This window comes from Acomys minous (assembly GCF_964271855.1).
Source record: "Acomys minous genome assembly, chromosome: 8".
Lineage (NCBI taxonomy): Eukaryota > Metazoa > Chordata > Mammalia > Rodentia > Muridae > Acomys > Acomys minous.
The window spans coordinates 8,332,321-8,359,001 of NC_140489.1; the positions used below are offsets into that span (position 1 = coordinate 8,332,321).

The 26,681-nt window shown below is 57.1% G+C and overlaps 2 protein-coding genes and 1 long non-coding RNA gene across 3 annotated transcripts; 2 read left to right on the plus strand and 1 right to left on the minus strand.

Annotated features, from left to right (window-relative positions):
* Window positions 1-589: 589 nt before the first annotated feature.
* On the plus strand, window positions 590-11,213 carry LOC311603133. Its single transcript, XR_014780958.1, has 3 exons — window positions 590-4,182; window positions 4,714-5,223; window positions 8,470-11,213. It is a non-coding gene; the product is annotated as an uncharacterized lncRNA (long non-coding RNA).
* A 125-nt stretch (window positions 11,214-11,338) lies between these two features.
* On the minus strand, window positions 11,339-17,357 carry TRMT61A (tRNA methyltransferase 61A). The gene is made up of 4 exons (XM_084791992.1): window positions 17,122-17,357; window positions 16,348-16,707; window positions 13,803-14,069; window positions 11,339-12,429 (listed from the first exon to the last, which is right to left on the minus strand). The coding sequence occupies exons 2-4, from the start codon at window positions 16,676-16,678 to the stop codon at window positions 12,155-12,157; spliced, it is 873 nt and encodes a 290-aa protein (XP_084648118.1). The 5' UTR covers window positions 16,679-16,707; window positions 17,122-17,357; the 3' UTR covers window positions 11,339-12,154.
* Window positions 17,358-22,526: 5,169 nt separating this feature from the next.
* On the plus strand, window positions 22,527-25,532 carry CKB (creatine kinase B). The gene is made up of 8 exons (XM_084791988.1): window positions 22,527-22,597; window positions 22,884-23,097; window positions 23,288-23,442; window positions 23,520-23,652; window positions 23,820-23,991; window positions 24,617-24,740; window positions 24,881-25,070; window positions 25,152-25,532. The coding sequence occupies exons 2-8, from the start codon at window positions 22,905-22,907 to the stop codon at window positions 25,328-25,330; spliced, it is 1,146 nt and encodes a 381-aa protein (XP_084648114.1). The 5' UTR covers window positions 22,527-22,597; window positions 22,884-22,904; the 3' UTR covers window positions 25,331-25,532.
* Window positions 25,533-26,681: the final 1,149 nt, after the last annotated feature.

Sequence of the window (26,681 nt, forward strand, 5' to 3'; positions counted from 1 at the left end):
GCCTGGTCCACTCTCCAACAGTCCCCACGTGGTCCCAATGTCATCAGGGTTGTGGGACTGAAAAGGTAGATGTGTACTTCCCCGAACACACACACACACACACACACACACACACACACACACACACACACACACCACTCCCGAGTAGTTTATGGTTATGTTTATAACCCAAAAGAAATGCCACTCCCTGCCACGAGCCTTCAGAACATTCCTCCCCAAACAGCAGCCCCTGGTGCTGGTCCCTGGGGCTGCGCACTTTGACAGACTCCACAGAAGCAAGGCAGTTCCTGGGGCCCGGGACCTGCCCCCCCACCAGGGTTCCGGTCCATGATGAGGATCAAGGATTGGAGACGGCGAAGCTTGGGGGAGGAAAGGAGCTGGAGGGCAGGGGGCTGTGGTAAGGAGTGACCCTGGAGCATACTAGGGTACAGAAGAGGGGGAGTTGGCCCCATGCCTCAGTTTCCCCAGGGGTTCTACTCCAAGCCCCAATTCTCTGCCTCATTTAGGCCTCTTGTCCCTTGGCTCCTGGCTTCTTCCCTCCTCCCTCCCTCCTTCCCTCCCCAGCTAAGCCACAGCCTCTGACCCTCAGCGAGGATGGCATGGCTAAGATGAGACCTGGCCAAGGCCTCTGAGCCCTTGCTGTGGTCTGAGCAGCCCCATAGTGCCTGGTCCTCTGGAGGCCGGAGCTCCATTCGCAGGCCCTCCCTCCTAAGGAGCTCTGGGACCCGTGTGTGGCTGTGTGTAATGTGCACATATGCATGTGTGAACATGTATGGGCTCCTGCCAGTGTGTAAATGCTAATAGAATGCACTGTGGGTGTGCTTGTATGCACTTACACATGTGGGTACACATGTGTAGGTAGGCATAAGCACACACACATATGTGTACTGGCAGTTGCATGTATCAAGATGTATGCAGAGACGAGGAAGACTGGTGATAGTGAGGGGCTCGGAGCCTGAGGGCAGTCTTCACTGAGGACGGGATGGGGAGGGCTGAGGCTGGGATTGGCTCGAGGTGTCCTGGGAACAGGCCCAGAAGGAAGCTTGCACAGGCAGGCGATGGCACCATAGCAACGCAGAACAAAGTGCTGGCCTACTTACACCCCACCCCCACTCCTTGATCTGCTGGGGAGGGGGGGTATAAGGCCTCTGGGGCCCCTGGGGATGCACGTGCCCCTGACCTTTAGGAGCCCAGTGCCCTGGAACCCTTGGCCTCCTCTTGGCCTAGCGAGGCCTGTGAGACTGACTCACTTTCTTTGTCCATAAATGGGAATGAAGAGTGAGCATGTGGGAGGCCCAGCACTCTGGGAGTGCTCCTGCCTCTGGGTGTCTGCTCCCAGCCTAGCCAGGGTGTCATCAGGCTGTGGGCATCCTGCTCACTCTCACTGGACAGGGCCCTTCACACCCTGATCACCCACTCCATCCCCAACTCGGTGTGGTCAGACCGCAGACCTGGCTCAGCTCGGGGTAGTAGGACAATTTCTGGGACCTGGCAAGTCCTCCGTGCTGTCCACCCAGTGGGGTCTCCAGCAGAGTGGGGCAGGGCTGAAAGCCAGCAAGCTGTGAGGAAGCTTTGTAGAGCACCCTGGAGACAGGAAACCTTTGGCCTCATGTCAAGGACGGGGTGTCACTGGACACTATGCACAGAAAAGCAAATATTTTTCTGACTTCCTGAGACCTCCAGAGCCTGTGTGGCCCCAAGTTGCTTTGGCTCCTCGTGATCCTGTGGCAGATCTCCCCAATGTGCACAATTATGGAAGGCAGCTGTGACCCACAAGTCCCAGTTGTCCCCAAATTTGGGAGCCCTCCCCCATCATGACTGTACCCACCTTCTGCCTGGGCCAGTGCCCAAGAGCCATCTATGAACTGGGTGACTAGATGAATGAGGCTGAGTGGCAGTGTGTGAGTTGGGGGATGTGTGCCCCTTCACAGGCACCAGCTGCAACTGCCCTCCTCTGCCCGCCCCTAATTTATGCCATGAGGAGGGCCAGCCACTCGCTGGTCCCCCACTTGGCAGCGGCTTTGTCCCCAGGCGGATTCCCAGGGCTGCCTTTGGGAAGAAAGGGCCCTTCTCTGGTGGATGGTGAGGTCACCAGGAGGGGCCCCACAAGCACAAAGGCTGCAGGCCCCCACCCTACCCCGCTGGCAGCTGCCGCTTTGTCCTCCTGTCCTGGTCTAGGAGAGACCCTACAAGGCCCCAGCTCAGCATTAGGGGCCCAGGCTTCCTCTCTGTAAAGTCCACCAGGTGGGGGAGGGGCTTACAACCCCAGCCCCTAGGCTGCTCCTGATCAAGTGACAGCACCTGTTGGTGTAGGCTCCGCCCAGAGGCCTGGTCAAGGGACTTGTGCAGCTATCTGTCTAGGTCACCAAGCAGGCAAACCTCAGCAGTGGTTGAGGGGGATAGCCAGAGGTCAGAAGATGAGCCATTTGTGGGCAGCTTGTCTTCTGGCCAGAGGTGGGGTCTTGGGCAATGACCCAGAAAATGCACAAACCAGAGCTCCTCGCCTGTGGCATTGGTGTGTACGTGCATTGTGTGCATGTCTGAGTGGTGGGAGCGGACATGCCTGTGGTTTTTCCCTGTGCAGCTCTCCTGCGGAGCTCCTGAGCAGACCCACATAGGCCCAGCAGACGAAGGCTGAGAGGACGCTCTTTGCCCAAAGCCCCAGTGCAGAGTCAGGACCCCAGGAACTGCGCTTTTCAGCAGCATTGCTTCCCCTGTACTGTTCGCAGGCAGAACCCTTTCTGAGGCTGCACGGAGGACTCTGGGGTTAGGGACCAGCTCAGGGAGGCCAACAGCAATGGGGAGGAGCAGGCGACAAGAGCTGTTCAGATACAGCAGGGAGGGTGTGTCCCCAGAACATTTTCGATGGATAGTGCCAGCCAGGTGCTACCACACGCCCACTGGGTGCTGACTACAGGTCCAGCCCCAGATGGAGCACGCGGGTCAGATGAGACTCAGGCCCCTCCATAAGAGACAGAAGTGTAGGGGAAGACTTTTGAGAGCTGACACCCCAGGGGAGAGCCTGTTAGATGAGGGCATGCGAGTGTGTGTGTGTGTGTATGTGTGCGTGTGCGTGTGTGTGTTGGTGAACTTCCAGGGTGAAGGCCTGGTGACCAGACTAGAAACTGACATAGGCAGGAAAACAGCCAGATGGGGGCAGGATGGGGTGACGCACGGCACTACACACACACACACACACACACACACAAATAGTTGGCAGCTCTCAAACTCCAGAACTCTTCAGCAGTCTCTCCATCTCTCCATGGAAGGAGGGGGTGAAGCCTGAAGGGAGTAAGATAAACAACCCCCACCCAGCCTCAGGCAGGAGCCAGGAACCTCAGGTCCACATGGTCTGGGCCTACTGGGCTCAGGTTGGGGGAGGGGGGCTGCTGAAATCCCTTCTCCAGGCGACTGCACAACACCCATGCCTTCTGTTTTGGTCCTAACGACAAATCAAGGCACGATTCTGCCAAAGTTCAGTCTAGAGAACCAATGAGTTTATCGAGCCTCCTTACAGAACACACACTTGCTGGGGTGCTCCTCTCCCACAGGCTGCACCTCCTGGTCTTCCCTGGCCTATATACTGCAGCCACTCATGAGGCCAATTAAGGCAGATAGCTACTCAGATAAGGGTCTCACGACTCTCCCATGGGTACACAACCAACAGTTCCAGCTGGGAGAGCCATTTTGCAGGGTGCAGGGTGTGGCAGTTGCCTGGTTCTTAGGAGAGCCCTGTACAAGAACCCTGTGGAAGGCCTGAGTGAAGGCATGGGCCCACCCACAACTCAAACCCTGGACTCCCTGAATCCTTCAAGGCTGGCTCTGTGGGAGCAGATGCCAGGCGTGCACACTCAAGACCAGAGAGGCTGGGGACAAAGGCAGGAGGGGGAGCGGGCAGGGCAGGCCAGCCGGCCTCAGACCAGCTGCAAGAGCCACATAGCATTGAAGTGCCCGCAGCCAGCTGCTTGCATCTCCTGTGGGGAAGAATCCACAGCAGAGCCAGGGAGGCGGGAATGAGGGGACACTGGTACTCCATTCCCTCCCCAATGTCCCCTTCCTCGTTGCCTGGTGCCCTGAATGTCCACTGTTCCTGTAACTTAGCAACGAGCTTCTGCCACCCCCACTATCTCCACCACCCAGCTGGCCCTACCACCCACAATGGTGCCTGCATTTCTCAGCAAGGTCAGGACCTCAGCAGGCCCAAGCTTCCTGAAGAGGCCAGATTGGGGGAGGGTGCTCATTTACCACAGGGTGTCCAGTAGCTCAGGGTGGCCAGCGATCTGTGTGACAGAGGTGCCAGTGCTGACCACCAGGGGTTGACTCCTTCCTGTGGCAGCCACACACAACCTTCAGAAATCTCATCCCATTCCTGCTTCCCCTGTGACCCCGATGACACCCTCAACTCTAGGCAAACACAACACATTTAACAGGAAGGAGCTGTGGATGCCTTAAAGTGGGGTTGAGAGAGACCTCCAGGTGCCACATTAGTCTCACATGTACCCAGGCTGGTCAGGGTGCTTGGAGAAGGGCAGGATGGGCGAGCTGTACAGTCCACAATTAGACTGTAGGAAAGTGGGTTTCTGGCAGGGATTTCATGTAATCACAGCCAGAGTGAAATCCCAGCACTCAGAGGCAGAGGGGGAGGACAGTGGGTTACAGGTCAGTCTAGTCTACACAGGGAAACCCCTACACACACACAATTATTTTTTTCAGAATGGAAAGACCAGACCTGTTGTTGGCAGCTGATCTACAGAGGTTCTAGAAGGGACAAGAGGCTGTCAGCATTACCTAAAGAGGCCAGTGTGGGGGAGGGGTGCCTCTAGGCTCTCTCCTCCTGCCTTAGGCAGGCCTAGGAGGCTCCAATGTGATGGGGACTATCCTGACTCACAGCCACTCTTGGGGGGATAGAGGAAGAATGCACATAGTGACCTGTGCTAGAGCCAGGAACACCCCTTACATCTGCCCCACAGCATGTGACCCCACTGGCCATCCCAGGCCTTGCTCTGGTCCCAGGGACGGAAGACTCAAGACACCAGAGTTCACCAACTTGAGGGATTCCTAGTGAGACGGAGGCTTGGAGTGGGATCGCTGCCATCACAGCACCGCAGAAGCACCTCAGCTGAGAGAAGAGCAGGAGACCGCTCCTGCCTCCCAGGCCCACCCAGTGCCACCGAAGCCTGGCTTGCTGGGTCTCTACGCGCTCCCTGCTCACCCTGCACTGAGGTGATTTTCAGGCAACTCTGAGCCACTGTATCCTCCCACGAATGCCTTAAGCACCCTGAAAACGTTGTCATGCCTTAAACACTCAAGAATCGATCCAGCGGCACATGTCTCTAATCCCAGCACTTGGGAGGCAGAGGCAGGTGGATCTGAGTTTTAGGCCAGCCTGAAAAAACAAAAATCAATCTATTTCAAGTTTCCTGGCAGTTGCCTTATGAAAGAAAGCACTTAGAAACTGGGCGTGCCGGAGCACTATGAGGGAAGTGGAAGAGCCCTGAAATCTCGGGCACATCAGACCCCATCTCTTTGATTTTGGGGGGCAAGGTTTCCGTGTAGCCCTGGCTGTCTTGGAACTCAATCTGTAGACCAGGCTGGCCTCGAACTCAGAGACCCACCTGCCTCTGCCTCTGGGGTTGGCGCCAAAGGTGTGAGGCGGCAGCAGCACCACCGGCACCACTACCCAGGGCTAAGACCATGTCTCAAAACACAAGCAAAAGACTCATTGGTTTGCTCACCTTGGATCCATGAGGTCCTTGCACAGGGGGGCAGGCAGGCTCTCCACAGGCCCCAGTGTCTTTGCAAGATGCAGCCACCAGCGGGTAACAATCCTGAAGTGTTTGGGGGACACCAAGGCACACTTCCCCAGACTGAACAACCAAGGAGGTCTGACTGACAACAGCCTCAGAAGGAGCAATGAATGGGTCTCTCACGTAGGACATGACCAGAAGGTGAAGTGTCTACGATTTGCAGAAATACAAACTAAGAAAGTGACTTTAAAGGATTCCAGGTCCTTCCAGCAGAAGCTGTTGGACTTGAGCCTTCCGATGGCCTGTAGGGGTGTAGGGTTCCTGGGCCTGTGAAAGGGTTTCTGGGGTGGGGCACATGAGCACCTCAGTGGATGCTTCATGCAAGCATTGTGAGGCTGTGCCTCATCCTGTTGCCTGGCGTGAGGCGATCCACCCAGTGGCCTGTGAAGACCACAGAAGCAAAGACTTGTGCAGAAGGGACGCCTCTGTCGGGCAGCATTCTCACAAGGATGGGCCTGACCATACTAGCTGTTGGCAACACGCCCGAGTGGAAGTATAGACCTGGCTTCCAAAGTCCTGTGACCTTACCCACTCTCAAGGCTACTCTGGAAGGCGAGATGCAGGGGAAAACAGATAGAAAGTAGCAGGTGGAGTAACATTCTGTACACTTCCACTAGATGGACAGCAATGGGATATGAGTTTCCTTGTAGCTAAACCAAGAGTTCTCAAACTAGTATGTTTTGGGCCGGTGAGATGGCTCAGCAGGTAAAGACACTTACAACCAAGCCTGACAGCCTGAGTTCAGTCCCTAAGAACCACGCAATGGAAGGAGAGAACCAATCCCTACAAATCATCTTGACAGACGGGAGGGCTGGGCAGGCAGGCAGAGCACTGTGAGTTCAAGGCCAGCGTGGTCTACAGAGCGAGTCCAGGACAGCCAAAGCTACACAGAGAAACCCTGTCTTAAAAACAAAACAAAAGCAAATCATCTTTTTAAAAAAAAAAAAAAAAAGCTTTATTTGTTGATTATATATACAGTGGTTTTGCCTCCATGTACACCTGCACACCAGAAGAGAACACCGGATCTCATTGTAGATGGTTGTGAGCCACCATGTGGTTGCTTGGAATTGAACTCAGGACCTTTGGAAGAACAGCCAGTGCTCTTAAGCTCTGAGCCATCTCTCCAGCCCCTTTTTTTGGTGTTTTGAGTCAGGGTTTCTCCGTGTTGCCTTGGCTGTCCTGGACTCGCTCTGTAGACCACGCTGGCCTCGAACTCACAGTGATCCGCCTGCCTCTGCCTCCTGAGTCTGGGACTAAAGGCGTGCACCACCACACCCAGCAAACAAATCATCTTTTCACCGCACACAAATGCATGAAACAAACCAACCAACCCGACTGGCTAGCTTCTAGGTGTGGACCCTGCTGCAGCACATGTCCATCCGCCCGTACCTGCAGAGCAAGCCTGACGCTGACCCTCCTGCAAGCACAGACTGCGTCAGCTGAGCAGGTGGATGCCCAGGCCTGGGAGGAGTGAGTTGGTGGAAAGGCCGACTGTGAAGGACATGCACCCTGGTACCACCAGAGCCAGGACAGTCCAGATGGTGAAGGACGGTGCTCTAGGTCTTAGGTCACCTTTGTCCCTGGGAGTCCAGGTCAAGGAGACTCAGAATACAAGGCTGCAGCTGCTCAGGACTCCTGCAGGGGGAAAGTCCTAAAACCCCCACCCAGCCTGGTACCTGCCATTTGCTGGGACAGAGCACATCAGGAGAGGCACGGGGGCTGAGATGTGTAGGCGAGGTCAGTGAGGCTGTGGAGGGCCAGGCCACAGCAGCCAAGGCAACCCTACTGGGGTTTTATGGAAATGTGGTTGAGTAAATCTGGATAAACAATTTGCAAATCTCATGTTGGGCTGCCTCAGTGAAGGTCACTGGGGCCTGAGGAAGTCCGTAAGGAACAGTAGCCCACTGCTATTAGTCCTTCATCCACAGAAGAGAAAAACAGCATGCGCCACCCGACCCCCAGGACACAAAAAGCTAGGCTGCCCAGGCTGCAGGGTGATAGGGAAGTCCAGGCTCAAGCCTCCCCGACAACCCCTAGCTCCACCTGTGAGGGGCACCAAGGTTGCTTTGGTTTGAACAGGAGTCTAAGCAGTCCTGGGAATGGTGGGATAGGATGGGGGGGGGGCAAAAGGGGGTTTAAAGTGGCCAGCAGGTGGGGTGGGGGTTTTGGGGAGGGGTTGTATACAAGGGAGGCTGTCCATCACAAACAGCTTCCTCTCCTATCCCCTCACATTCTTCTAAAAATGTGCCCCTGCCTGCCTCCCCCATCTCTGAAGGGACAGATGTCGGGGAAAAAGCTGATTATTGTTAAAGGCTGGAGGCTGTGACCGGAGTGCTGGGTGAGCGTGACCCAATTCTGAGCTATTCTCAGCCTGGTGGGAGCCAAGCTATTCCCTCCCGCTGAAGATCCCGCCTTGGAGGCAGCCTGACTTTGAAACGCCCTCGTCCTGGCAACAGACTCGAAGCAGGCTGGCCAGGCTGCTCTGCATGGACAGGGTCCTACTTGCCGATGACCCCTGTGCAGAGCCCACAGGCTAGCCAGGCTGTGCCAGCTCTGCCCACAGCCTACTCAGCTACACACCAGGGTGAGGAAAGGGCAGCAAGGGCTTGCTCCTCTATCCTCCCAAACCAGTGACCTGCTGTTTCCTTCTCTCATTCCTCAGGCTTGCTCTCTCTACTCCAGGCCAGGCATGGGATGTGCCTGAACCACTGACTAGGCGGGTATCTGTGGACACAATGAGACCAAAGGCTTGGCCAGCAGCAGCGCAGCCGGGCTGGGACCTACTGTACCTAAGCTCGTGATGCTGGCACACGGCCCAGGAGCAGGAGCGGCAGCCAGCAGCAGCAGGCTGACATCAGCTCAGCCTTACCCTGAGCCTTGCAAGAGCAGGTCTGACTGCTGTTCTCAGCCCTTCTGGGGGGTTACGTCTTACCCAGCATGCCTGCAGCAGCAGCTAATGAGTACACCCACCTAGAAAATCATGGAGGTCAGAAGAGAAGCTGCCTGCTCATACCTGGCCCAGGCAGGGCTTCTAGTCAGTTCCAATCCACAAGAATCGTGTCCGACGGCCTGACTTTCTAGAAAGCTGATTGCAAATCTCTTCTGTAGCTCTGATCACTCAAGTGCCCCGATGCGCCCAGGCTCTCAGTACCAGGAGTGCAAAGGCCATTTGGAGTGCCTGCCAAGGCCACTTGCTGCCTAGAGCACAAAGGGTGCTTCTCAGATGGACCAGAGATGGAATCCAAATCCTGGCCTTGGATTCTAAAACAGGAGGGAGTGACAGCCAGGTGCCAAAAGTCTTGTCTTCTAAGCACGAAGGCTCTGTTGAAGGAGACCCTGTCTTGAAGGGGGTGGGCGGCACTCCTAAGGATGACACCCGTGGCTGCTCTCTGGCTTTCACATGCTCACACACACATGTGCACATTCTTACAAGCACATACACATTTCTATTGCTTGCTTGCGTGTTCTATGGTGCACATGTGGAAGTCAGAGGGAGTTGGTTTTCTCCGTCCACCATGTGGGTCCCAGAGACTGAAGTTGGGTCATCAAGTTTGGTGGCAAGAGCCGGCCTTCACTTGCTCAGCCATCTTGCCAGATACACTCCCCTAAAAGGAGGGCTTCTGGAAGCAGGGAGCAGTAATCACAGTGCCATGACACACTCTCAGCCACAAAGCAGTCACTGTCTCATCCCCACAGGGAGGTGACTCACCACCAACCTGAGTGGCGTGTGAGAGACTGAGCACACCCCACCCCTGTACTCCTGAGGGCGGGTTACCCACCAAGCCTTGCTGCCTAGAGGGTCAAGTCTATAAACCTGAGGTCCCCTCCTTGCGGGGTGGCGGGGGAGTCTTCCCAACCTATATAGCAGAGCTGAGCCCTGCTTTCCTGTGTTGCTTACGTCTTCCATGCTGTGTCTGGTTCAAGCCAGGCCAGTTGTGAAAGTTCCTCCCCAGTGGGGACACAGAGCTGGGAGCACTAGGCACTGACGTCTCCCAGACCTTCCTATGGCCTCATGAGTTCTGGCCTGAAGGAGGCCCCTCCCTAAGGAGTCCCATTGAACTGACCAAGCAAGAGCACCCTAGGGTGGCCATATGCCCACAGGTGTTCACCAACCCACCCCTTTTCTGGTGTACAATCTGTGTGGAGAGACTTCTTTCTCCATCTGTGTAGCACTGGGGAGCAGGGAGTGCCTCTCCATGGCGGCGGAGTCCCCTGGCAGCCTGCCTGTTCCCAGGATACAGACTGAGGCAGGAAGAGGCAGCAGTACAACGGTCAGGAGGGGACACATCTCCCTCAGTGCACACATCACCAAGGTTCTGGGAGACCTAGACAACATAAAAAGCAAAGGCGTCCCTGACAACCCCAGCACCACTCACTCCTCACCCAGAGCACAACACTAGATCCCAGGGCCCTTGCTGGAAAGCGCGCAGACACAGGGCAGCGTGTTTTGAGGCCCGGGCACAGCTTCAGGTGGCCAGGAGGAGGCACACCCCAGGAAGCTGACTATTCTGGCTCAGGAGCCCTTCCAGGTGGATCAGGGCCTCCCAGGGCTTGGCACTGCAAATCAGGCTCTTGCCAAGGAGATACGCTGCCGCCTGGTCACAATGGAGAAGGTTGTGAACCAGGAGAAGAGCTAAGGAAAAACCGAGGGCCAGAGAGCCGGGGGTCAGGCTGGGTGGAAGTTTCCAGGATCTAGCCCCATGATGAGTCCCAAGCCTCTGAGTCAGGTACACACAGGATCAGCTAACTGGGCTTAGCAAACATGGGTGCAGGGACACCCTTTGGGAGTCAGGCTCAGTCGTAACACTGGGGAGGACCTAGACTCTCCTCCCCCGCCATGGGGGTGCAGGTGGGGGCTTCATGCTGAGGCAACCCTCAGCAGATCAGTGTAGGGTATGAATGGAGCATGGCTGAGCTGAATGCTTCTGTCTCAGAGTAGGCAGGTCTGGGAAAGCAATCAAGCAGGGCTGATTTAGCTAGGCATGGTGGCGCCACCTTTAATACCAGTACTCAGGAGGCAGAAAGAGGCAGATCTGAGTTTATCCCACGGGACAGCAGGTAGACTGGGTTCTTCCGGCCCTAGCCATGCCTTCAGGCCCAGGCACCGCTCCGCCATCCTTCATGCTAGGCATTATGTTAGAGCTGAGACCAGGTCCTGGAGGGGGGGTAAGCCCCTGGAACAGCTCTGAGGGCACACAGGCCTCTCAGGACATGGATCTCCAGGGTCTACAGTTGACACTGCACAGAGAGCAGGCAGCCTGCGAAGCCACCAACAAGATGCTGTTAGGTCCTCAAAGGACTGTGGGAAGGAGCCCAGGGCAAGAGCTATAGAGGGAGACCTGGTAGCTTAAGCCACAGAGACTCACTAGCTACCTCTAAGAACATGGCCTTCCTGCAGTGGGTGGAGGCGGTCATACACTGTACCTTTGTGTGGGGTCCTGCACCACTCTCCTAGGGCTCAAAATCCCCACAGTACCTATTCAGGGCAGAGAGGAAAGGACAGGGGTCAGGAAGCCAAGTGCAGCCAGGAGAACAGTGCGCACAGCAGGGCAAAATGTTTATTGTTCCATTAGGCACCCTCAGGGGCCAATATGACATGGGCAGTTCTCTCGATGGCTGTTTCCATGCATCACAGGTAGGTGCAGGGCAGCCACACACCAGGAATGGACACCAGGCCCAAGACGACACACCCAGCAGCTCCATAGCCAGGGCTCCTAGCCCATGCACTGCCTCCTCTATGACAGGTGACTGGAGGCATGGAGGATGGTGCCTAACCTCAGATGCGGCACATCAGGGACTCTGGGTGCAGGTGTGCTCCCCCATCGCCTGTGCAGCACCCAAGACTATGGCATCACCTCCTTTGATTCCCCAGGCCAGCCTGGCCCCTCCATCAGCCTCGGAGAAGTGCAGAGGGGATGAGGTCAGGGCCAGGCTTTCTGGTTAGCTCAAGCACAGATTCTGGCTAAGCTCTGGACCACCAGTGGCTGGAGCCTTAGACCAGGGGTGGGACAGGCCACTGCCCCTGTAGGTCAGCCCAGGCCTCAGGCAGCGGCCAACTTGTACCATTTGGTCTCAACACTCAGAAGAGATTACAGAGAGGAAACCTCATGTTGATAACAGAGAGCAGCCAGGACAGAGCTAGAGCTGGGCAGTGACGAGGTGGGCGTCTCTCTCAGAAGACAGGGATGCCTTCCTCCTGAACAGGGCCAGCCTACGCACACACCCCCCTCAGCCACCCAGAAGGCCCCTGCTCCACCCTGCCATCTATTTCTAAACACAAGCCCCACAGGCAGTGGCTGACCATATAAGGCAGCCTTGCTTGCCTGTGATACTCCTGCCCAGGCCCACTAGCCTGGGGTCTTGGTGGCAAAAGTCAGGTACCCAGTGTGGCCCACAGTCTCCTTCATGGGTGTGCCACTACGGAAGGGGCTGGCATCGGAGCCCACGCTGACCTCTAAGTCGTTGGCCCCTAGGTCAGGCAAGGGCAGACTGACGGTGCGCACATTGTAGACCTGTGGCAGCACCTCCACTGTGCTGAGCTCTGTGAAGCCTCGGGCTGCCAGTGCCTGGCATGTGCGCTGCACCTGCTCGATGCAGGGAGAGAAGGAGCAGAAGCGCCCACCTGTGGAGCAAGACACGGGGTCAGAGGGCACAACCCACCCTGCACCTGAGGCTGGCTCCAGGCTGCCTGCAGATTGTAAGCCCTCAGACCGAGGAGCTATGCAGGGGCCTCGGGAAGCTGGACAGTTGTGCCCCACCAGACTGCATCTCCCTGGCTGCCAGCAGGCATCACCACCCTGCCTTGTAGGAGGCAGCAGAGGACTGGGGGGTCAGGGCTGTCAGAGCCAGGCCCAAGAATAGCTCTCACAATAGGGTAGCACGGGCGTTGTGTGGGCTGCTGTCACAGGAAATTAGAGGCTGTCGTTGGCTCTTGGAACAGGAGGAGCCTACAGGGAGCAGTCTGCGCTCCTCCCTGCTGCCTCCCACAGGCTCCCCTTGGCCTGCCCGCAGTCAGGGAAATGCACCATCTCTATCCTGACGGGGATCGCGAGCAAGTCTGGGCAGGGACGGAGTATATGCAAATGTCCCTAGACCTGGTACCCAGAGTGCTTCCTGACACAGGACATCTACAGGTAAGAGGAGGCCTGAGCCCAGTACACAGAGCCCACACTAAAGAGCAAAGCTCACCAAATACCCCTTGACGGAGGCCACCAGAGACACCAAGCCTTGAAAGGCACCTAAGGACCCAGACCATATAGATCTGGAGAAAGAGCACAGGAGAAGGGAACATGGGACAGGTGACAAGACCAAAACACAGGCGCAGGTGCCTCTGACTGCTCGGCAAGGAGGCTCACCTGCCTGGTGTGGACCTCACTGAGGCTGGACTGACCCACACCCTGTGTCAGAGAGCTTTCAGGTGTGGACCTCGAGGCTTCCCCTCCCAGCTCTACATCACCTCAGCAGACAGCAGGACCTGAGGCCTGTCTGAGAGGCTCCTCCGCCCTCTGCACAGAGCTGGGAGGAGAGCAGCCCTGGTTGCCAAGCCCACTTCTTCTCCAGAAAAGGCGAAAACCCTGGGACTCAGCAGCCGCCTCTCTGGCTCAAGGCCGACTCTCTCCAGGCCTCCCCATCGCCCCGCCTCCACACTCAGCATCTTCCCTAAAAGGGTCCAGCTGCCTGGCTCTGTAGCACGGGTGCAGGGGGAATGCAGGAAATGGCTGGGGGTAGGGGACTGCCTAAGACCTCCATTTGGATTCTGGCCTGTCCTGTCATGCAGATCCTGCCTGCACTTGGATGGAGTTGCCAGGGCCTCAGGGGCTCAGTGAGTTCCCATCTTGGCTGGAGAACGGGACTCATCTCCCCTGCCCCTGGTCTCCAGCCAGCCTGAGCCAATCCTCACTCTGTGTGGCCTACACAGGTCTGGGTCTACCTGGGCTCCATATGACTTAGAGGCTCAGCCCCCTACCAGCCCCCTTACCAACACCACTGACGCACCTTCAACCTTGAGGGCATCCCAGGCGTGGCCCACAGCTTCCCAGGGGGATGGGATATCCAAGAAGACAGCATCAGCCACATGGACCACACCAAAGCCACTGCGGCATACATCCTGGGTGTGCACTGTCACCCACTGGCTCACCCGATGCTCCTGGAACTCCTCCCGCGCCTTGTCTGCCCGCTGCTGGTGGAACTCTACTGTGTGTAGGTGGCCAGTGGGGGCGATGCTGCGGATGATAGCATGGGAGACGGAGCCACTGCCTGTGCCTGGCAGGAGAGACAGGGCGGGATTAAGGGGTCATTTGAGGACCATACCTGCCCATCAACAGCTTCATCCTCTCCAGGAGGGAGGGAGGAGTTCCTAACAGGCACAGAGGGCAGCTGACCCAGGGTCAGAGGTGGGTGTCACATCATGAACTACATGTGTGCTCTTGGCAGCCTCAGGCCTGGGTCTGGGATGTTGGGGGTGGCGCTGATGGGCTGTGTGGTATGGGCACAGGTGAGGACAGTGCAGACAGAACCGATCTGAAGCATGGATTCAGTGGGGCTGACCTGGGGTGAGTGTAAGCAGAGCTAATGCAGGCCTGTCCTATCATGGGACCTAGCCTCCTCTACACTATGGCTAGCCCAAAGGTCTTGCTGCCTGTCTTATTTTTTACCTCCTCAACTCACTCAGGTCAGCTCATACCCCCAAAGTGCACACAGGGCCAACTCTCCCTGCTGTTGCTCCAACTCATCTGACATAAAGCCACCCTTCCCATAATGTCCCCAGGCTGTCAAAAAGCCTCCACTCAGCCAAGCAGTGGTGACTCACGCTTTTAATCCCGACACTCAAAAGGCAGAGGCAGGCAGATCTCTGAATTAGCCTGGTCTACAGAGTGAGCTCCAGAACAGCCAGGGCTACACAGAGAAACGCTGTGTCAACAAGCAAACAAACATAAAAAGCCTCCACTCTTCCTCAGAGGCAAGGCTGCCCTTCTTCACCTGACTGCCTTCACTCACCCCATAACTGCCCTTCCCACAGCTCCAAGTACCTGTGCTTGGTGACCTTCCAACACTGTACCCTCTTGACCCCACTGCCTCAGTGCTCTTACAAGACCCCACTCAAAAACAATAAAAATAAAAAATAAAAAAAAATTAAAAATCACTAAGAGCAAAGCTGGGCCCCCATCCAACCCTGATCACTCTAAGACCCAGGAGGTGACACCCCCTGCAGGGGCCAGACTGGTCAATCACCTGCCATCAACACCCACTCTGCCACGCCACCAGGTCCCTCCCTCTATGCTATCTGCAGCCTCTGTTCTTGTACTCTTGTCAATGAGACCAGATCGCACAGTGGCAGGGTTTACCCTCCCATTCAGGGGCAACTACAGGCTCCTGATAGCCCAAAGGGTGCCCCGCTTGCCTCCCAGCCTCATTTAGGACTCCTCTACCCTTACTTCCGGCTCCAGCCACACTCCTTGCCAACATGCCCAAGCATCGTGCTCCTGCCTCAGGGCATTTGAACAGCTTTTCTTTGGCTCTTGGTAATACCTCACCATTCTAAACTAAAGGTCACCTTCTCAGACCCCTGACTTCCTGAGTTTGAGGCTCTCTCTAAGTCAGGCTTTCTGTGCTATGAGCTGCTCACAACCAACAGTACTGAGTGATCACCAGGCTCACTGCATATTCTGCCCTCAGGGAAGGGACCTGTTACCACACAGGAGCACAGAGTGTGTTGACTGAAACGGGATGAGAGCCTGAGAGAAGAAGGTGCCTAATGCAGGCTACATGAGGAGAGCTGTTAGAGCTGGCTCTAAATTCTGTTATCCACCCTCTCCCTTCAGAGGGCGAGAAACATATAAAGGCCCAGAAAGCCAGCAACAGGGAGAATGGAAACTCTTTGTGACCCTGAACCCCAGCTTCCTAAGCCCACAAGAAACACACCACCAAAGATTTGGCCACATCTGATCCTGGAGTCATTCTTGGCAGAGGTCCATGCCTAGATTGCTCGCACAGTGGCCACAACACCTAAGAGCATGTATGTGAGAGATAGCTAGCTCTCAGGCACATCCATCCACCCTGGAACATCAGTGACAGTGCTAATCTTCAATGGAGCTAGGTGAGCGCCTGGCCAGAAAGGAGTGTGGGGCAGAATTCTCTCTACAGTAAGCTCTTGTCTCTGGGAAGAAACTGTGGGCTTAGAAATAAGTAGTCAGCACCTTGGCCAGCACCAAGCAAGCTTAGCCTGGACCCATCAAGGCAGGCCAACCAAGATCCTCTTAGAGCACAACCACCTCCTCCCTTCCTTCTCCGACCCAGGCCAGCCCCCACCAGCTGCCATGTCAACGACGCCAGCTAGTAAGTTTTTCTGCTTTTTTTCTTCACTCCCTGCAGTCACACCTTCCAGGGCAAGTGGAGTTGCTAAATAAATAAAAACTAGAATAGAAACCAAGACGTTCAACACACATCTGCAATAAGGGGTTGCCTGCAAACTGTCTTAACTGTGGGTCTGACTCCCACTTCCATATAAATGCTCGGCTCTGAAGACACCGGAGGAACTTACCTGACTCACAGACCACAGAACCAGGCCGCAGCTCCAGCATCATGGTGAGTAAGGCGATGTCGGTGGAGTAGAGGATCTGTGTGCGGTGGGGCAGGTTCACTGTCCAGAGCTCAGGGGTGGGGTGCAGGACGTACACCCAGCCACCTCTGCTGCAGACCACCTTGGAGCCAAATGGGCGGCCAATGAGGTCCACCGAGTGCCGCAGGACGCCATGCCGGGTCTGGGTCTGTGCCCCACGCTGCACGCGCACTGCCACCATCGAGCCATGGCCCAGTGACAGGATGGCTGTGTCACCTTCCTTGATCAGCTCCTCGTATGCCACGAAACTCATGGTTTTAAGGTCTGCCAAGTGTCAGGGACCTGGGGAAGTGGTGTGTGGGTGGGAAGTCAGAGGACCAGGAGGCAGGTGGGTCTGGGTCGAGGTCTGTGGGGCCCGGGGTTCTGAGCTGCACTCTAGCCTAACATATGGAGCCTAACTTCTGGATCTCGGAGGACCCGAGAGAGAGTGCGCAGTAGTAGAGGTCCAAGGATTCCCACACAGGAAGGACCAGAGCATAGGCTTTTCTCCATTCCCCAGCGGTGAAGGCAGCGGCCTCTGAGAGGCGTGCACCAGCAGGGCAGTGAAGTCGCCTCCGAGCCCGGATTCCCGGGAACCCCTTGCCCAGAGTGGCCAGGGAGGGCTCCCGACGGCAGGGAAAGCTTGCTTCGCGCGGGACAGCACCGGAATTGCAAGGAAACCGGCAGCGCTGCACCCGCCCTAGCTCGGAAACTTACCCAGCAGACGCCGGCTCTCGATCCCACACGTGGCTCGGCGGCGGCCGCCACACTTCCGGTGCTCTTTGATGACGTCAAGACCCGCGGAGGGAGTGCTGGGAGCCGCCGCGCTGTCCTTTACGCGCTCCCAAAGGACGTTTTTCTGGCTGTCGTCTCCCCGGCTGTGGTCCTCTGTGCATACTTACGCGTTGCCTAAGAGATCCGAGCGCTGTGCAAAATAAAAGTCCCCTGTTCTCCAGATGTTTGTCCACGTGCGGCCTTTAAGTGTTACCCAGTGCATGGGGGGTGGGGGGGCTTTTGCCCGCGGTATACGGCGGACCCTAAAGCCCACTTTGACAACTGTGCAACCCAAGGGCCTCCCTGCTAGGGCCCACCAGGACATTTTGTCATTGCAAACCACTCCGAAACACCCTTCTTGGGCCCCAGGGTGAAGCCCAAAAAGTGGAACCGCAGGGCAAAGGGGGTGAGGCGGGGCGCAAAGGCTTTGGCTAGGGCCAGGCCGAGTGAAAGGAGTCCGATTAGGAGTATTCTGTAAAAGTGGCCCTAGGCCAGGCGCTGCCTAGGGGGAGGGGGTCTAGAGTTCCTTCCTAAGATCCCTGACCTCTTGAGAGCTGGTGAATTGGGCTCACTCGTGGCCTGGGGGGGGGGGGGGGCGGGGGGGAGGTGCTGGAGGCCAGGCAGAAACGGGAAGCTGCAGTGGTGTTTTGTCTCAGCAGAGCTGATCCAGAGCCCCCAGAGGCTCCTCAAGAAGGAAGATTCTTCCTTCACGAAGTGGCGCGTGTGCAGTGGGGGAGGAGGAGAGATGGGTAGGGAAAGTGGAGAGCCTTCCTGTAGACCTCAGCCAGCAGGACTGGAGGGGACGAGACCAGCTATTCAGAGCCTGAAGCCGTGACCAATGCCAGGCCGGGCTTTTGAGCTCTGCAGCCAGGAGGCTACTTAGCTTGGTAAAATGGGGGTGGCTCAACTCCACAAGCCTGCCTTTTCTAGAGCCCTGCCGATCTATGTGAATCCTCTGGGGCCAGGGTAGGCCCCATGTCCTTGCCCTAGAAACCCAGGTGCCTGACTTCAGCCCTCCTCAGGTCCCTGCCGGGGCTGCCCTTGATCTGATAGGCCAAAAGGACAGGCAATAGAGACTTTCTTGGTCTCCCATGCCATGGAGTCACATTTTTAGCTGAGCCATTCCAGCCATATCCATGGCTCCACAACCCGTGTTCTAGCTACTTCTCTCCACATCCTAATTGCTCCTCTGGAGAGTTACAGTTTGCATTTCCCCTGGGAGCTTCCTTTTCCCCCAGCTTCTTAGCGGCATGGAGACCAGTCCTGACAACGTCTCCACCCAGCCTATGAGCTCAACAAGGGTTTTCCCTTGGTCCCAGCTGCCCACTGCTGGCTTCCCAGGCCTTCCTGTGTGCCTTCTCCAGTGTACCGTCTCAGAGCCAGGCGGCTGGCATGCCTAGCCTCAGGTTGGAGTCTAAACGCAGAACCAGTTTCTTTGGGACCCTAGCTGGTGGGATGGGGTTAGGGATTGCCCAGGGCTACATGACCTTGAACTGTCATGACATTGAACCCTCCCCTACCATTTTAAGACCACTTTCCTCCTCCCCTCCCACAAACAGGGTTTCTCTGTGTAGCCTTCCTTGGCTGTCCAGGCTGGCCTTGAACTCACAGCGATCCGCCTGCCTCTGCCTCCCAAGTGCTGGGATTAAAGGCTTGCGCCACCACGCCCGGCCCTTATGACCACTTTCTAACATCATACAGACAACCTGATTCAAGCAGGATTAAATTTTATCTTTGAGACACTCTCCCTATGTAGCCTTGGCTGGCCTGGAACTCGCTGTGTAGACCACGATGGTCTGAGACTCAGAGAGCCGCCTGCCTCTGCCTACTGCATGCTGGGATTAAGGGTGTGCTCCAGCAAGCCCTGAGGGACTTTCAGAGAACTGACAGCACACCTGAAGGAGAGAGGAGCAAGGACAGAGGCAGCCCTGGAGGGAGCGAAGCTGAAGGCCCCTTTGGGGCAGGGGGGAGGGTTGGGGGCGAGGGGGCTGCTCCACCTGCACCGTGGCAGGTTGCCAAGAGTCTCCTCTGACTGGCATAGCCTCTGGCTGCACTGTGCCCCGAAACCACTCCTGACCCTTGCCAACTTCCCCTTTGCATTCCATGAGCAAGGGAGCAGAGAGGAAGTGCTGCAGCCTGAGCACAGACTGAGGACGGACGGCCTCTGTGTGGAACTTGGAGCCTGGCTCTGTCTGCGCCTCCACCTTGTCCTCCTGGACTCTGCTCTGTGAAATAAAGACCCGGAACTCCTCTGAGGCCCTTTCCGGCCCTGTGGTTAGTGTATGCTTGGTGTGATTTCTAAGCAGTTAGGACCATAAATCTGCTGGATGATGTCATCTACTTCTTGCCAGAAGCTGCCAAACCAGCTGCTGAGTCCCAAGGACAGTGAGGGTCCACAGTCAGGGACGGGCTGCTCCCTGCTCCAGGGGCCACCAGGACTTCCCAGCAACACCCCCAGAGGGGGCCTCACATTGATACTGTGGTCTGAAGACTCTGAAGCTCCCTCTGTCTCCCTACCCTGCCGTCATCTTGCCAGGGCTTTCTGCTGTATCCCAAGTGGGGGTGGGGAGTGGGGGTGGGGCGTGGGGATGGGGTGTCATCCTAGGACCTACTAGGGGGTATCTGGACTTCTGAGCCAGCACCTCTTTCTCTCAACAACCAATCTTCCTTTATCTGTAGTAGAATAGGCCAGAGGCTGAAGGTCACTGTGCTGGGTGTGGCTTACTGCCAGGGTGGGTAACCCTACAGCCTTCTGTACCCCAGCACTACTATAGAGTCCTGCCCTTGCTCTGGCTGGGAGATGGGAGAGGGGGAGGGAGGAGAGGGGGCTGAGAAGCTGGAGACCAAAGAGGAAGCCCTGAGCCCCCTACCCCCACCCCAGCCTGGGCATTAAGTTTGCTTCCTCTGTTTCTACAAACAGAAACTTGAGCACTTGGGGCTCAGGCAGAGCAGCTTCCCTGAGATGGCTAGGGACTGGGTAGGCAGCTGCAGAAATTTCTGAGATGGTGGAGAGGCTGGGGGTGGGGCACAGAATACAGGGATTACATGTTTATGGCACACCTGCTGTCTAGCCAGTGGATGGTCTTTTTATTTGAGACAAGACCTCATGGAGCCCAGGCTGCCTTGAATTCCTGCTGTTTTGTTTGTTTGGAGACAGAGTCTCTCTATGCAACCCTAGCTGTCCCAGAACTCACTCTGTAGACCAGGCTGGCCTTAACTCACAGACATCCATCTGCCTTTACTTCCTAAGTGCTGGGATTAAAGGATTTGGACACTGCCATGCCCAGCAGATACCTTCTTACACGGGGTTGCTCTATTGGCCTACAAAGCAGTGAATAGACCTGGGTGTGGTGGCTTCAATACCAGAACTTGGGAGGCTGAGGCAGGAAGAGCCTGGTCTTGAAACAGAACAGGCTGAAGCTGGCCAAGGTGAGCAAGAAGATAGCAGGTGGGGTCTCCACAGGAGCTTTAGGGGCAGAACAGCAGTACTTTTTCATGCCCACCCAGGCAGAGGCAGGCAGGCAGGTAGGCAGGCTTTCTGCCCTGAGCTCTTCACTCCAGGGCCTTTGGCTGAGACATCTGCACAGTTTCTCTAAGCCTGGAATTCCTGGCACCCCTCCCATGGTCTTTTGCTCAAGTCGAAACTTCCTTGCATCTGGCACCTCATATGGGCAGAGGTGCAGGTGGAGCAGCTGCCCTCCCCCTAGCTGCGCCCCCTCCAGGGCTGCCTCTGTCCTTGCTTCCCTCTCCTTCAGGTGTGCTGTCAATTCTCTGAAAGCCCCTCAGGGCTTGCTGGAGCACACCCTTAATCCCAGCATGCAGTAGGCAGAGGCAGGCGGCTCTCTGAGTCTCAGACTATCGTGGTCGGCCAAGGCTACAAGGGAAAACTGTTTCAAAGACAAATGACTAGCCAGGCGTGGTGGCGAAAGCCTTTAATCCCAGCACTTGAGAGGCAGAGGCAGGCGGATTGCTGTGAGTTCAAGGCCAGCCTGGTTTACAAAGTGAGTCCAGGACAGCCAAGGCCACACAGAGAAACCCTGTTTCGAAAAACAAAAAAATACAAATGACTGGAGGAAGTCTGTCAAACATAAAAAAATGAAAGGTCTCTAATTCTTTTATTAGTCCAGCAGTGAGGGTGTTGTGAGTGGACATCAACCAAGAAAGTTCACATAAATATCACACACACACACACACACACACACACACACACACACACACACACTGCAGGGTTTATATGTGTAGTCTTGGCTGTTCTGGACTCACATTGTAGACCATACTGGCCTTGACCTCAACGATCTGCCTGCCTCTGCCTCCCCAGTGCTGAGATTAAATGTGTGTGCCACTACTGACCAGCGTTTTTTTTGGGGAAGGGGGTTTTTTTTTTTTTAAAATAAATCTTGCCAGATAACTTTCCAGAAAAGATGAAGCACTTGGCAGCTGCAGCCAGGGAACGCCTGTCTTCAAACATTCCAGTTCACAGCTGGCACTGGCTATGGGGTAAGTTTTCCAGGTTTCACCATACCTTTGTGTGGGGGGCACCGGGAGAGACGGTTTCCATGTGTTGACTCTGATGTGTGTGTGTGTGTTTGCATGTGTTTGTGTTTATTTTTGACCTGTCTTTCCTCCACCCCTAGTTTGCCTGGCGACTGTGGGTGAGGTAGTAGAAACTGTTTCCCTGAGGAGAGGGCCAGGGGATAGGGGTTTGGAGGTTCAAAAACAGCCTCTTAAAACTCAATGTCTTGAGTCTTTCAGGGTCTGGGTCCAAGGGTCTTGGCTCTGATCCTCAGAGGCCGCCCAAGGTCAGAACACCATGGGCGTTTCCGGGCGGGACCACAGCCAGACTGCGCCTCTGGTGCTGCACTAAGAACACCCAGGAGATGCCGGCGGGCACCTTGAGGAAGGTCAGTGGCTCCGTGCCATTTTGTACCGCCTGGATGCAGTGGATGGTCGTCGTGCCTAATGTTAAAAACCTGAACGCTCTCGCCATGTCCCCTCGCCACCGCGGTGGGCCAAACAAGGCAGGAGGCAGGGAAGGCAGGAGCCTCAAGTACCAGCTAGGTTTTCAGACTCAGTTTCCCGCTCCGAAGCAGTGTGCGAGAAGAGGACTAAGGTATCTAAGGCCCCGGGGTTCCGCTTTCAGGATCCAGCGCAAGCGTCACGGGGTGGTCAAGCTGCTCGGCCGAGTAGAAGGCTGGGGACTGCTGGGGTGGGCGCCTAGGGGTGTTGAGGGCCGCTGCCTCGGACAAAGCGGCACCACCCCAAAGTGCTGGCCAATGGAATGAATGGGCTATAAATAGCCGCCAATGGGCGGCCGACGACGCGCCCTTTAAGACCTGCGGGAGCAGAGAGCGGCCGCTGTTCGTCTGCGCTGCGCTAGAAGCTGCCCAGGCACTGTGCTCCCTGCTCCGTCCAGCATCCGGTGAGCGGGTCCAAGGGTGAGGGGTAGCCGTGGGAGGCGCGATGCGGTGAGGTGCGGGACGTGTAGGGTGGGGATTACACGGGGCCGAGCGGCCGGGAGCGCGCATTGGACCTGCGGGGGACTTGGGATGCTCTGACGCTGGGCGCAGAAGATGCAGACCTCACTGACCTTGGCGGCATCGGGGGGGGGGGGAGAGGGGGGCGGCCGGGGCACAGGAGTTTCAAGCGGTTTGCAGGTCCCTGGAGGCCGGTGCGCAAAGCTCCTCTGACCCTGTTCCTCCCCGCAGCCCGCCGCCGCCGCCGCCGCCATGCCCTTCTCCAACAGCCATAACGCGCAGAAGCTGCGCTTCCCGGCCGAGGATGAGTACCCTGACCTGAGTAGCCACAACAACTATATGGCTAAGGTGCTGACCCCCGAGCTGTACGCTGAACTCCGAGCCAAGTGCACGCCGAGCGGCTTCACGTTGGACGACGCCATTCAGACTGGCGTAGACAATCCGGGTATGCACACCCTGTAGGCGTCAGGCTTTATTCTCCCCAAGAAACCCCCCGGGGCAAGGATCCCACTGCTTTCCCCTTAACCTCCCGCGGGCTGGGGTCCCCTGGTCCCCTTCCCGCGCTCAGCCGTAGGGGCCTCAGTGGCTTGCCCCAGCTTAGCGGTGACGTCACTGTCGCCGCGCCCCTCCCCCAGGCCACCCTTACATCTTGACGGTGGGTGCGGTGGCGGGCGACGAGGATTCTTACGTCGTGTTCAAGGACCTCTTCGACCCCATCATTGAGGACCGGCACGGCGGCTACCAGCCCACCGATGAGCACAAGACGGACCTCAACCCAGACAACCTGCAGGTGCGGGGCGGCCGGGTCCGGGCGTGCTGGGGCGAGGGGTTTCGGCGCTCACTCCCGCCACCACCTTGCGTCCCCAGGGCGGCGATGACCTGGACCCCAACTACGTGCTGAGCTCGCGGGTGCGCACTGGCCGCAGCATCCGCGGCTTCTGTCTCCCCCCGCACTGCAGTCGCGGGGAGCGCCGCGCCATCGAGAAGCTGGCGGTAGAAGGTAGGGGGCCGGTATCAGCCGCCAGAGCTGCTGCGCTCTTACCTGCGTGCTCACGGGACTTTCTCCAGGGGACAGAGGGTCCAAGGCACAGCCTCACCCGCAGGGGCACACCCGCAGGGGCGGCGGTTCGCTCGCCCACCCTGGCCTTGAACTCTGCCCTCCCGCAGCCCTGTCCAGCCTGGATGGCGACCTGTCAGGCAGGTACTACGCGCTCAAGAGTATGACCGAAGCGGAGCAGCAGCAGCTCATTGACGACCACTTCCTCTTTGACAAGCCTGTGTCGCCTCTGCTGCTGGCCTCCGGCATGGCCCGCGACTGGCCGGATGCTCGCGGCATATGGTATGAGCCTCCCCCCCCCCTCCCCCGGAAGGTGGGACCTAGCCTGAGTTCCTGGCTCATAGAGTGTCACCTTGTGTCAGCCCTACTCTCAGGTGACCTTGGTCCCCAGGTGCCTGCGGTCCCTGCACTGCGGGAGGCCGCGGTCTCCAGGGATTCAAGGGTGGTGAGCAGTCTCTTTGGCGTCTGTTCTCCGCCCTCCTCTTGGGAGCCGGCGCTTCTCGTTTTCTCTCCTGGTTCTCACCCCCCTATTCCGCCGGGATTCTGCTAGGTGCCAGTGACGCAAAAGCCTCCGCACCCGTCCGGGCAGGGCTCCTACCTCTGCAGACTGTGCAGGCGGAGGCGGCTTCCTCTGTGGGCTGCTCTGGCTGCTCCAGACCCTTGCCTGCCACACAGCACGTGACTGGTGGATTGGGGTGATGAGGTGCTCCGCCCCCCCCCCCCATGCCTTGCTAGGATTGGAGTCTTGGTGTGACACCCACACTCCCACACCTTGCTGGAACAAACACCTCTGTGATTTGGGAAGCTCTTTTTGTTTGAGGCCACCCACCTGCGGTGTCTTTCTGGATGAGCTCTGAGACCTTATTCTGGCGGGGACTTTGGCTTGACTATGCCCCTCCCCCCCCAGGCACAACGACAATAAGACTTTCCTGGTGTGGGTTAACGAGGAGGACCACCTGCGGGTCATCTCCATGCAGAAGGGGGGCAACATGAAGGAAGTGTTCACCCGGTTCTGCACTGGCCTCACCCAGGTCAGGCCTGGAGCCCACTCCCAGGGCCTGATGGGGGTGGGGTGGGGTGGGGAGGGCAGATCAGAGTCCACATCTCCCAGCGGTCCCTTCAGGGCTTGCAGCCAGGCTCCCCCTCTGAACAGTCCCTTCTCCGCCTTCAGATCGAAACTCTGTTCAAGTCTAAGAACTACGAGTTCATGTGGAACCCTCACCTGGGCTACATCCTCACTTGCCCGTCCAACCTGGGTACCGGGCTGCGGGCCGGCGTGCACATCAAGCTGCCCCACCTGGGCAAGCACGAGAGGTTCTCGGAGGTGCTCAAGCGGCTGCGGCTTCAGAAGCGAGGCACAGGTGAGGGGCGTGCGGCTCAGGTGAGGGGCGGAAGATGATGGTGTCCTCAGCCCCGCTGACCTGCCTGTCTTCCATCCCCAGGTGGTGTGGACACCGCAGCTGTTGGTGGAGTTTTTGACGTCTCCAACGCGGACCGCCTGGGCTTCTCGGAGGTGGAGCTGGTGCAAATGGTGGTGGATGGCGTGAAGTTACTCATTGAGATGGAACAGCGGCTTGAGCAGGGTCAGGCTATTGATGACCTCATGCCTGCCCAGAAGTGAAGCCTGGCCCTCGCTACTACCAGCCTGCTGCTTCCTAACTTATTACCCGGGGAAGTGCCCGCCATGCATCCCTGATGTCTGCCGCCTGGCGGCTGAGCCCTTAGCCTCGCTGTAGAGACTCCTGTCGCCCTGGGTAGAGTTTATTTTTTTGATGGCTAAGCTGTTGCTGACACTGAAATAAACTAGGGTTTGGCCTGCCCTATGTCTCTGAGTGGTGCCTCTCTTTTCCTAGGGACAGCGATGTGTGTGTGTGTGTTTGGGGGGTGGGGGCTGGCCATCTGTGTTGACTCCACTAGCAGCTGGAACGCGAGCCATAGAAGACCCAGGGCAGGCAGGCAGGGAGGGAGGGAGGTATTCTCAAGGCTCAGCGTTCCTGCCTGAGCATCTAAGGACATTCATACTTGCAGGGTGGAGCCTCGTGTTTCCTCAGCTCCAGCCAGCGGAGGGGAGTCAGAAACTTGACCCGCTCCCAGTTCCTTTCTGCCGTCTTCCTGGCGGCCTGAAAAATCCAAAGCTCTATCTTCTTGCTCCTTCTTCGCTCAGGCCCTCGCCAAACTCCTACTGCAGCTCCTCCCCTACCTCCAGCTTCCATCCTCCTGTCGCAGGGCCCTTCCACTCCAGCCCCTCTTCTCAGCTTCCTCCCGGCCCCTGGGGCCTGGCCAGAGACAACCCTCTGCTTCCACTCAGCAAGGAGACCGGACAGTAGCTAGTGGGGGGGGGGGGGGTGCTCTGCTGTAAGTTAGGTGCTCCAAAGCTTACATCCGGGTCTCAGGCACAAAAAAAAAAAAAAGGCTGGGCTGTCTAAAGAGCCATCTTCATGGTGGCTTATCCCGGTTGGGCCTCATGAAAAGATCTGGCCCACATTTGAAAGTCTAGAAAGGACCACGTCAACCAAAGGCTGGAACTACAATTCCCCACCCACACGGTGCCTCTTCCAAGAAGACAGCCTTGTGCTGCCCCCTGCTGGTCAGACGGCATTCTTACCCGATGAAGCTTGGACACTGGAACAGGATCAGCCCAGACCCAGTCGGTAGGTGGGGGAGGCAGCCTTGAGCTACAAGAGGTGTGTCTTGGTGTTTGCTTCAATGGCCAGCTACGGGCTTATCTCAGTGGGGTCCAGCCTGGGAGGACCCTAATGAGAGGTTCCATCTCTGTGGAATGCTAACTGTCCGGTCCACCTCACTGAGTAGGCTGGGCCCAGAACAGCACAGGTCCCCAGAGAGTGCAAGAGGGTCAGGGACCTCTGCATCCCTCCTTAGTGTCCTGGGGTGGCACTCACTCCTCTCCTAGGATGTCCTAATTACGTCACAGCTAGCACTTCTGTAAGGAATGCCTGGGACTCAGACAAAGC